We start from the raw sequence: 11,329 nt of genomic DNA on the forward strand, positions 1-11,329 counted from the left end.
CATTCTTGTCTAATACAGGATTATCAGCGGTGCTGGGTCTCATCTTTGTCATGCTGTGAGACAAAGGTCAAAGGTCTGCACTGCATTAAGCCAACTGGAAGCCCAGGAAGCCATACTGTTAAAATAGATGCAGCACGTGGTTTAATACTGTCCTGCTGACATATGCAAGACTTGGAGACTCACATCTTTAGATGACTGACCCTAACTATTCAAACTCATCTACGTTTGCTCTTCAAAGCAGACTCCAACGTGTGGGCCTGACTCCTCTAAAGCACCAGGGATGTGAAGAAGACAGGGTGGAGTGGGTGGAGGCTAGTGTGACGGGACAGCAGCAAGAGTGAATGAAGAATTACAAGATGGCTGTGAGACCCGAGTTGGGTTTGCCTCTAACAGCAATCCTTTATTGTTGTGTTCTTAATCATTGTAATATTAGCCAACAATAACCGGAGTAAATGTAATGGTTTCATTTTTTTCATTTAAGGGAAGAAAACAGTCCCAACCTGGCGGGCCCGACATGAAGAAGTAATAACCCCGCCCATCTGATTACTGTCAGACCTGCTGAATAAAGAAATCAGGTAGATAGAAGCTGAAGCAGACTGTAAGAGTGTGGGAAGGGTCCCACAGCCGTCTGAGGCTTTGAGACTCCACTGAACCACAGTGAAAGCACCGTACATGGATGATGGCCAACCTTCCAGGGCTGTCTTCTCAAATTGCTCCAACAGCACATGAAATCATGCAGGAGGTCCCAGAAGAACAACATCAGAAGAACTGCAGGCCTCAGTTGAGGTCAGTGTTCATGATTTCACAATAAGAAAGAGACTGGAGACAAAGACACACAGGCTCATCTCATACGTGCCAGAAAACATCCCTTCTGTAGTCTTTTTCCATCTGCTGTAAAACGAACACATTGTGTAACAGTTCTGCTTTGCTGCTTCAGGACAACCTGCCATAACTGATGGGACCATGAGCTCTGCTCTCACGAGCAGGTCCACTCTGTGGAAACAAAATGAAGGTTTTCAAATGATCCAGTCAAAGTCTGGACTTCTGACTGAGATGTTTGGCGTCCTTAGAAACCCCCCAATGTGGCTGGAAACAGTTTTGCAAAGTCAAGCGGTCCAGGTTTGGATAGCTTTGTTCAAATGAAATATAAAACCTGCATTTTGTATTTATGCGGGTTATTCTTGTCTAATATCACAATTTGTTTGATGATCTGCAAAGTGAGACAAATATGCCAAAAAAAAGCAAAATACAAAATAAATAATGGCAAAAAGGTTTTATTCACGTGAGCAAATGTCCTGCTCACGTGTATGTGAAGTGCAGAGTTTATAAATCAGTGAAATCAACACGTGAACATTTACACGAGGCGTGTCCTCTCAAAAAGACACAAGTGCAGAAAAGACATTCACACTGTGATACCAGCCTGAAAGATCAGCATCTTTAAGGTTCAAGCTGAGACTTTTTCTGTTTCTCACTCGAACATTGACCATCATTGACAGAATGAGCCGAGGCGCCCTGAACATAACGCACGTCAGTGTGAAATCTTTTATATGGAGTCTGAGAGTGAACCGTGAACCGACCGTGCAGATAAATACTGGTTTTGATGGGGGGCCTGTGTTGCCCTGGGCCCTGGAGTTGGTTGATCCACACCTGATCATCATGTTCATATGAATCTGTTTTATATTTTGTCAGTAAAGGCTGGAAAAACCCATATTCACTTTATCCAGATAACAACCCGTTCCCTCTGCTCGGGATTTAACTTTAAGGAAAGTGAAATGTCACCGGGGCGAACTTTGACACCTGCAGCAGCGCCGAGGAGCCGTTTCTGATGAGTTTACATGGAGGAGAGGTGAGGTGTGTGCTGCTGGAGTCTGCTTTCTACCGCCTTTAATCAATGAGAACAGTTTTTGTGGGCCTCTGGAGAGCGAGCAGAGCCGAAGATAAATATTGGCAGCAAAGAAAAATGTGTGGTCCTCCCCAGTCGAGGGGACATAATGATATTCAGAAGGAGACCCCCTGCTGAGACACAAGGCAAACTGTTCCTAAGCAACAAAACACATTTTCCCTCTCCGAGTGCTCAGAACGAGGCTGGCAGCAGGGGAGGTGTGTGTGTGTGTGTGTGTGTGTGTGTGTGTGTGTGTGTGTGTGTGTGTGTGTGTGTGTGTGTGTGTCGCTCGGCATTTGCTTGTGGGGCATGTGGGGGTTCCCCTGACGACTTAACCCATCAGTTTGATGCATGTGTCATTCTCTCTGTCTCTAAAAAGTGTGTCTTTGTCTGTCTGACTATAAGTCAGCAGTTTGTGTGTGTGTGTGTGTGTGTGTGTGTGTGTGTGTGTGTGTGTGTGATCCTCCGTGGATTAAGGGGTGTTAGGGAACAGTGACCAGCATCAGTGCGAGTGGATTCAGTCCACATGCTGCCACACACTCAGGGCTTACTGCAGCTGCATTGCTCTGATGGATGGACATATATCAAGTGAAGCCCCGTGATGAAGAGTCCCGGTGCTGGAGTGTTGTGTTCGTGTCAGTTCATTGAGAAATAAAACCAGACAATCCGACATTGTGCTGCAGTTATCAGTGAGAGGCAAAGACAGCATGTTAAAACGCTGCATGTCATGCATGTCCTCTCTGTGTGTACATGGGTGTCCACATGAACAGGAGTAGATGATGGAGTTCTGCATGAAACAGCCCATGGGCCTGCTTTAACCTCCTACGACCCGAACTCGTCCACAGCAGCATTTTTAATTTCTCTTTGATATCTTGCACATTGGGCCCGATCAATGTAAAAACAAAGAATTACCAGATTTTATTTTTTTACCTGATTTTTGTTTCTAAGAAAATGAGAGCCACAAATGAAGGTATTTGTTTAAAATGTTGATAGTGGCAGCATAATGTCCTCGTGAGTGGGTATCACACATCCATCATGTTCTGATGCTTATCCGGGTGTAGGTCATGGAGGCAGAATAACCACACAGACCCAGCTACCCTCAGGCATTAAACAGGTGCCTACAAGCTGGCCGAGAGATGTAATGTCTGTAGGTCTGCTTTGGTTCAACATGCTGGAAATATCTCACCGCTGAGTTTTAGCACCGCCCTAAACTCAGCGTTACCGACAGAGACCTGCGTAGTCACCAGCTGAAGGCTGGATGGGTCACAGTCTTCATAGCTGCAGGTTTATCAGTCGGGACACTGTGGTTTGCATCCTTTGCACATTGTCTTTATTTCCCAGAAAGGTTAGGCACTGAACACTGCTGGGTTAGCATCGGGAAAAGATTCGGCTAAAAACACGACATCCTGCATGTTTAAGGACTCGTCTGTGACTGCCAAAGGACATCCTGTGGATAACTGTGATACGTTAGCAACTTAGCATTAGCAAAGCTGGCTTGTTTTAAGCCATGGTAACAAGAATGGCCTCCGCAGTGTGGCTAGGATGAGTCTGAGGCCGCGTCCACACGAATGCGTTTTCGTTTGAAACGTTTTCTCTCCGTTCTGGCCTCCCGTCCACACTGAGACGGCGTTTTGGAAATGCGCTCAAAAACGCACACATTTGAAGACTGTGCGTTTGCGTCGCAGTGTGGACAGTGAAAACGCAGACGGTGTAAAACAATGACGCATTTATGTGATGCAGTCACGTGACCAATTAAACAAAGATAGCGGAGGGCATTGACGGCCCTGTTAAAGAATAACATCAGTCTGTACAAGCTGCAGACAGCTGTTCTTCAAATTCTTTCATTCTCACTCGCTTTTGTGCGACTGGAACGTCAGTGTTTTCGGAAGTTTCAATGTGGACGCACAACTCTGTGAAAACGACTGAAAACACCAGTGTGGACGCCGAGCGTTTCCAAATCTATCCGGGCCAGTGTGGACGTAGCCTCAGTGTGAGGAGCTCCCACCTCCAGAGGGAGTTCAGAGTACAGCTGCTGCACCTCCACATTGAAAGGAGCCATGAGCATCTGCTCATGATACCTACTGGACCTCTCCCTGTGGAGCTTTGCAGGCGGCCTCCTGGGAGTAGACCCTGGGGTAGATCCAGATTCTCACCTGGGCTCGGCTCACCTCAGCATCCCCCAGGAGGACATCTTAGCCTGCTACCACTGACTTTATAAGTGATGGTCCGGGGGAGGGAGGGAGGCATGTATTTACTGTCAGTGAACTGGGCTTCATCGGAAACAGAACAACGTCAATCAGACGGACTTTTGTCTGTTAAGATAAATGTGAGAAAAAGCAGATTCAGTCTATCTGTACTTCACGTGTGATAACAGCTCTGAACACTGGCTCCTCTCAGTGCACAGGAGGAGGAGCTCCTGACGGTGACCTTACACACTCATTTCTAACACAACTTTGCTCTCACCGTCACCGAGTCCTGGAGGGTCGAGCAGGAAAGTGTCAGCTTGCATTTTTGGCTTCTGGTGGTACGTAGATGAAATGAATCTGCTGCAGAGACACTATTTAACTGTGTGTACAAATAACACTGGCAGAGTGATCTAAGAAACACAGGGTTTATCTCAGAGGTTGTCAAAGGAAGAACTGAGTCCTGTAAAGGAAAACGGTGGTTTTAATATGTGCTGCTGTTCAGATGGAAGAGCCGACGCACAAAAAGAGAGCTCATCATTCATGCTGCTTTCATCTGACTGTTCAGCACTGAAGACGTCCTGATATTTCAAAGACTAAAAACATAAAAAGACTCATCATTATCACCGTCACGGCCTCCCGACAGTTAATAGGTAATCCAAGGCTGACACCTAGTGGTAAAACACTGCTTGTAAAACAGCCAGGAGATGATGGAGGAGGCGTTTCCTCGGGGAATAACATCGAACCAGTGAGTCTGTCCGGAGCGCTCAAAGGTCATCGGTGACCAGAACGCAGCAGGATGAATTGAGTTACGTTTGAATACTCGGGGATTTTCTAAAAGGGAGACGAAACACACACACAGGACAAAGAGCTCCTGGCTGCTGCCACACAGACTGTGATGGATGGTGGGGAACAAACCACAACAACATCAGCGATACCTCCCCAGCACAGTCCCACGGTACTTAAACAAATACCTTTTAAAAATACGCTTCAGATGTTGGGAGGAGTAGAAACAGCACCTCGGCCTCAGGGCCAATCACAGCAAAGAAGCGTGGCGCTAAAGAAGGCCGAGCACGTGCTGATCCTACACAGTAACACCAGTCCACAAATGCAGCAAAGACTGGGAGCTGTTCTCACCTCCCACCATAGAACCAGTACACCCAGCACCATCAGTGGACAGAGGTCACTGCAGTTTACTGGGAAGCTTTTCTCAGGCCTCGCCTTAGAGGACCCGTACAAGCAAAAATCCAACACATTTTAGTATGACATCACCATCTAGCAGGGACCTGTTTGTTGTGTTGTGGGTTTGAAACTGTGTTTAGTGTTAATGTAACCGGTGTTACAGATGCTACACTCGGGTTATTTCAGCACATCGCGAAGATGGACAGGTGACATCTCAGCTGCTACACCTGTGTGTGTGCCCACATAGTGCATGGTGCTCACTATGACAGAGAACTGTGTGTGTGTGTGTGTGTGTGTGTGTGTGTGTGTGTGTGTGTGTGTACCGGGGGCACACGTGCTGCAGTCCAACAGTGTTGCAGCAGCTTGCATCACAGTGTTTCCCAAATAAACTCCACTAATTTCCCCATGTGGTGATTAAGTACGTACAATGAAATCGTTTGGTGTTCTGTCGCAACCAATTATGTACACTTTGCAGTCACGAGTGGCAACATGAGAGACCGACAAATTAGCCGCCATTCGTAACATTTATCCTTCCTGGAAATCTGAAGCTAAATCAAAGCAATTATGACCCGAGCGTGTCTGCTTTACAGTTTACCAAGTTTATTAAGCAAATTAACTTCCTAATTAGCTCCTGGTTTTGTGCACACTTTCATCTGCTTTTTGGGTTGCTTTTAAGTAACGGCCAGCACACGAGAGCCCAAACAAACCGTGTATGAATGCAACAGGGGCAGGAGAATGGGCCACTTACAAATCACACCTAATCAAAATCCCAGCATGGAGTTGGGGACACTTGGCGTGTGACGACTGAAATGCTCTGACGAGTCTCAAAGACTCAAAGGAAATTCTCCTCGGCTAGGAAAGCTGCTCGTGATCGGCTTCAAAAGGGTTGTTCTTCAGCAAGTACTCTGCCTGAAAGACAAAGAGACGTACGCCATCACGATTAACGCCACGTGGAGGAGACGCTAACGACCGGGCAATAATCTGTGGGCAGTGAAATACCAGGAAGTCCACGGGGTCCTGTGGTTGAGCTCGGCAGCATGCAGTCAGACCCTGGCTCAGCGTGGGCACTACCTGTTCCATCAGGTAGCCCCTCATGGGGCGCGACGTGGCCTCCAGCTCCTCCTCCTCCTGCTGCCTCACCTGCTCCAGCTTCTTAGTCTAATACACAGAGACATGTAGAGAATAGTTCAGCTTGTTGCCTCTTCTGGTGTGTATCCGTCATGGCCAGCAGAGTGACACTGACTGTCTGCTTGTTAAAGCAGAGCTCTTCACAGCGCACTCCTCTGCTCATTGTTAGGAAATGTGTTTTATATGTCGTTAACAGCGCCTCGTCTTTCTCCTCCACCTACCCACTCAGCCCAGCGTGCAGCCCTGGCTCTGGCCTCGTCGGCCTCCATCTGCTCCACCTCTGCTCTCTCCTGGGCTTCTCTCCTCAGCCTCTCGCCAGCCTTCCTCCTCTCCTCCTCCTTCACCTCCTGGCTGCTGGGACCGTAGTTTCTGGGCTGGCCCACCATGTCAATGACCTTCTGCATCAGAGGCAGGCAGTCTGCTTCAGCGTTGCTGCTGATCTCTGCAGACGAGGAGCACAGAGACTTTTAGCAACACTAAGAAAGATTTCCCCCTCACAAGTGATGCAGTCTCTCTTCACGGGTTACCAAACTGCAGAGGGATGATGTCATGCTCATAAAAGTAGTTGAGGACCACATCATCCTCCGACTGTTTCTCGTTGTAAGCAGCCAGCCGCCTCGAGAAGTTCTCTGGCTCGCAGTTGTGTTCCTGCACGCGGCTCTCGGGCAGGTTGAGCACTCGATCCAACAGGAAGGCCTCTGTGGCCTCCAGGCACAACACAAACTCTGTGGCCACACAAGACAACTGTTACTGATGGAGCAGGCTGCACATCTGTTACTGTTGTTGTTAAATGAGAAATAAAAGGATCTGAGTCACAGCTCCCTGCAGGTACCGGGTATAATGCTGGTTAAAGAATTCTGGGATGTTGCATCCTCTTCTTTACCTGGAGAAGAGAAGAGTGAGTGAGCAGGTGAGGCCCTGACGTGCAAGAGCCTCGGGGTGTCCGACTCACCGTCAAAGAGCTCTTTGGCTTGTTCACGTGTTTGGGGAAAGTCCTCCAACACATAACCCTGGTTTTTACACGGGTGAGTCATCAGCTCGTCCCTCATCACGTTCAACAGCAGCTCCTCCTCCAGACCTGCGGGATTCATGTTTCTATTCAACTGATGCCTCGAGGCGCGACAATAGCAAAGATCAGACAATAATACCAATCTGTGCAAATAGTCCATGTGATCATGTGACAAAACCATCCAATCCGAACACTGTTCACAGCAGCAGATCATTTCCCATAATACAGATAAATCTGTAATTACCCGATTTATCCTGCAGCATGTGCAAAAACCTGCCGAACTCACATCATGCTCACTTTGTGAGAGCTAACCATAAACTCCCAGCATGTCCCTGCAGCTGCACACACACATGCAGACACCTCACACACAGGTGGAGGACACACACCAAGTCTCTGACCGAGGCACAAACACAGCACCCAGCAAAGTGCAGAGCACTCAAAGCCAATATAAAGGCTGAACTCTGTCACCGTACAGAGAAATGTTCACGTTTGATCTGCATATAATACAAGCTGCTTCAAACAGTTGCTGTCTGAGGTGCAGAAAAGTGAGCTACAGTCCTGAAGAAGCTTTTTCCCAGTCAAGTTTAAAAAAGTTAACAAACTGAATTAAATCTGACTATTCCAGAGTCTGCATAGAGCACCAAAGAAACATGGAAACAGACCAAATGTCCCTCATGAATGTAGAAAACAAACACAGTCGTGTATGCAGATCTGACAGGATTGATTAGCAGCTGAAACACAACATCAGTGTTTTACAGCCACCCGGTGTCCATAACATGCTGGGCTCTGCTGAACAAACGTGAAGTGATGAAGAGACGTGGTTTTGGGTCTGATCAGATGGCTTTTACATAAAGAACATAGCTCTGGTTTGCTGTCTGATCCCTCTGAGGAGGCGCAGTCACCTGCTGTATCGTACCTGGGCTGGCTGCAGAGCCATTAGCACGTCAGGTCAAAGCCAGACAATCACAGGAGCGGCAGTTTTGTACGCTGACACGAGCAAACCCGTCTAAATGTTTACCAGCATCAACTGAATGTGTTACAGTCAGAAATACTGTCATAAATACTGAAGCAGCTATGATTACATTAGGTTAAATATTAATGCAGAAGTTAGAGTCATGAATTAGTTCTTTTTTCTTGTTTTTTGTGTCCCGTTTGGATCTTTAGCATCAGAATTGTTGTCTTAAGGCCAAGAAAGATGCCAAGCAGATTTATTTTACCAAGTGGATCATCATGGCCTTGCCATATTGGTCCATTTGATTGACCTTGATTATAATTATGTATTTATTTTATTTTGCTACAAACGGGACAGACATGACTGGGGGATAGGACAGGGAGAAAGAATGAAAGAAAGAGAGGGAGAGAAAGAAAACCAGAGGGGAGAAGAGACGGTGAGAAGGGGGGAAGAAAGAAAAACAAACAAAACACCTGGATCACCTGTATGGAGAAAAAAAACAGAAGAGAAAGCAAACAACAAAGAGCAACATAATAAAAAAAACAGCACCATCACAATAAACTAGCTAGCAGTAGATATCAGTAGATACTAAATAATAAACGATATTGTGCAGCACGCAAGATAGACAGCGCACAATGTGCTTTGAGGCAGCAGCCAAGAAAGGTGTAGTCCGCGTCTGTGAACACCCGTGTGTACACCTGTGTGCATACCTGTGTGGATCAGCATGCTTGCATTCCAAAGGTTTCTCCATGTAACGATCTGCTAGGGAGTGTGGGGGCCACAGCCCCGTCCTCCAGGGCATGAAGCAGGTATGGAGGAGATCCAAGCCCCCGACATCCAGAGGCCCCAGAGTACGAGGACCCGAGGAGGACCACCAAAGGGGGGGAACCGTGCCACCCTCCTGGGAAGAGCTGAGTAGAGCCCCAAAGGAGAAGTCACCCAGCAGCTACGGAGCAGAGGTCAGAGGGGGTTGCAGTGGCGTGCCCGCGGGCTCTGCCGGCAGCCAGCTGTGCCAGAGAGGACCGAGCTTCAGGCCCAGAGGCCGGAGGCCTGAGGGCACCCCACCGCCCGGAAGGAGCCCAGCCGGGCCACAGGCGCCCAGCCCCGCCAATCGGCCACCAGGAGTGAGCCGGTACATACATGAGCGCCCAGCCCCAGACGACAAGGACCACCAACACACCAACGTCTGAGGGCATCAGCCACCGGCAGGGAGTGTGGTGAGGGGAGATAGGCCTCCGTACTTTAGAGGGCCTGAGATGTACCCAGAGAGGTGGAGTCTAAGACCCAACCTGACATATAGACACAGACGAACAGGCACGCACGCGGACACAAACGTGCATTCCCACCCCATATACACCACCAAATACTCGACACTCACCCAACGTGTAGACAGACACATGAATTAGTTCTATACAGAAAACATGAAGACATAACCCAGAACTCTGGAAGGAGGAGATGTCAGGTCTGCTGCTTCAGACTGAAGTTAGGACGATTATCATCTAAGGAGCTCGGAAAGAACGGGGACCAGACCAGTTCTGACACCAGGTGATGGAGTCGCAGGTGTGGGGTGTGTGAAACAGGGCGTGGGTCACATGCAGTACTGCTGCTTGGATTTACTGCGATAGTACAAGTAGCAGGGTCTTGTCTCACTGCATGACTGATGTCGCAGTGAAACAGCATGTTGTTGCTGCTTGTTTGTATTTTGCTTCTTCAGATATTTTTAAAATCTTATGAAACTGTATATGAGCTTCCTCCGTAGCTTACGTGAGTGCGACTGCCTCACAAACACCAAACATATACTTAAAAACAAACAAACACATTTCTGGTTCTTAATAATTAAAACTAGAAATTACCCTCTCGACAGATAAACACACTGCCCTCAGTCACGACTCGAGTGCCAACACCTCCAGACCTCGTTATCTGAAGCCGTACCTGGGTTCTGTTCCAGGCGTTCCTTCATCATGCTCAGCTGCTCCTGGGCCTCTTGTGTGGACTGCCCTTCACCGGGATCAGGATTCCTGACAGCATGTTCCTGAAGGGAAAGCAGATTACAATGCTACAGCTGTACTCAGTTCTGATTGATTTGGAGGAGAAAGTAAAGAGCTCACCAGCCGGGCGATGGTGTCAGAGACGGTGCCTTTCACTGTGACGTGATGGAGTCGGTAATATTCGCAGATCTTTTTGGACACTGTGGTTTTACCTACTGCAGGAGGGCCCAGTACACAGAGACGGACGGGCTGCAAACACACAGATTAGCCAGTAAAGCCTGACAGTGTGTACACTGTATATAGTCTCATGTGTGTGCGACTGCATACCAGCAACCCGCGGCTCTGCCGGTACTCCTGCACCACCACCTCGATATTTTCCACCAGACCGAACTGGCACACCCAGTTAAAAGAGAAAAGTTTCTTGATGTAAGCAGCCTCCATGCGGAGACTGACCAGCAGAGAGTCGGCTTCCATCACCTGTTGCAGCAGAAACAAAACACGGCAGTGCTGCAGAATCTTCTTCTCCCCATGTTTTCAATCAATCAATCTTTATTTATAAAGCACTTTTCATACAGAAAAAATTTAGCACAAAGTGCTTTACATAGTTAAAAGCAGCCCACCCCACCCTCCAACTCACTCCCCACACTCTCAATACACATATATCCCCCCACCCCCACCCACACACACACACACACACGCGCACACTTAAAGAGTAAAAATTGGGCTGGGCTCGCATGAGCCAAGTGAGGAAACATTATAACAGAGAGCCGTCTGCACCGGGAGCCGGTCACAGACCGCAGCCTCCGGGCTGGGCACACAGCAGGAGGGAGGCCAACCAGGCTGAGAGGACCCCAGAGACCCAGCAGCCACGGTCAATAACAGCCCCGGTGCAGAGAGCGCCCTCCGAGGAAACACTGGAGATATGACGCAATACGATATATACAGGGTAAAATGATAAAATAAATAAGAACAGGATACAATATAAATATAAATATAAATAGAGTA

General features: G+C 48.1%; 2 protein-coding genes across 6 annotated transcripts in view; one reads left to right on the forward strand and one right to left on the reverse strand.

Annotated features, from left to right (window-relative positions):
* Positions 1-11,329, forward strand: part of slc3a2b (solute carrier family 3 member 2b) — a 250,669-nt gene that overhangs the window by 171,750 nt on the left and 67,590 nt on the right. The gene's annotated exons all lie outside the window — the stretch shown is intronic.
* ak7b (adenylate kinase 7b) overlaps positions 1,271-11,329 on the reverse strand; it is a 19,144-nt gene continuing 9,085 nt past the window's right edge. For 2 of the 3 annotated variants that reach the window (XM_082515739.1, XM_082515738.1), the window contains 9 exons: positions 10,652-10,801; positions 10,445-10,573; positions 10,269-10,368; positions 7,328-7,453; positions 7,208-7,258; positions 6,903-7,100; positions 6,597-6,817; positions 6,247-6,405; positions 1,271-6,156 (listed from right to left, as the gene is read on the reverse strand). In XM_082515739.1, coding sequence (XP_082371865.1) covers positions 6,100-6,156; positions 6,247-6,405; positions 6,597-6,817; positions 6,903-7,100; positions 7,208-7,258; positions 7,328-7,453; positions 10,269-10,368; positions 10,445-10,573; positions 10,652-10,801 — 1,191 coding nt within the window. In that variant the 3' untranslated portion in view covers positions 1,271-6,099. The remainder of the gene's footprint in view (positions 6,157-6,246; positions 6,406-6,596; positions 6,818-6,902; positions 7,101-7,207; positions 7,259-7,327; positions 7,454-10,268; positions 10,369-10,444; positions 10,574-10,651; positions 10,802-11,329) is intronic. The other variant, XR_014273076.1, reaches the window with a different exon arrangement.

Source organism: Aulonocara stuartgranti, assembly GCF_965226115.1.
Source record: "Aulonocara stuartgranti genome assembly, chromosome: 19".
Classification (NCBI taxonomy): domain Eukaryota; kingdom Metazoa; phylum Chordata; class Actinopteri; order Cichliformes; family Cichlidae; genus Aulonocara; species Aulonocara stuartgranti.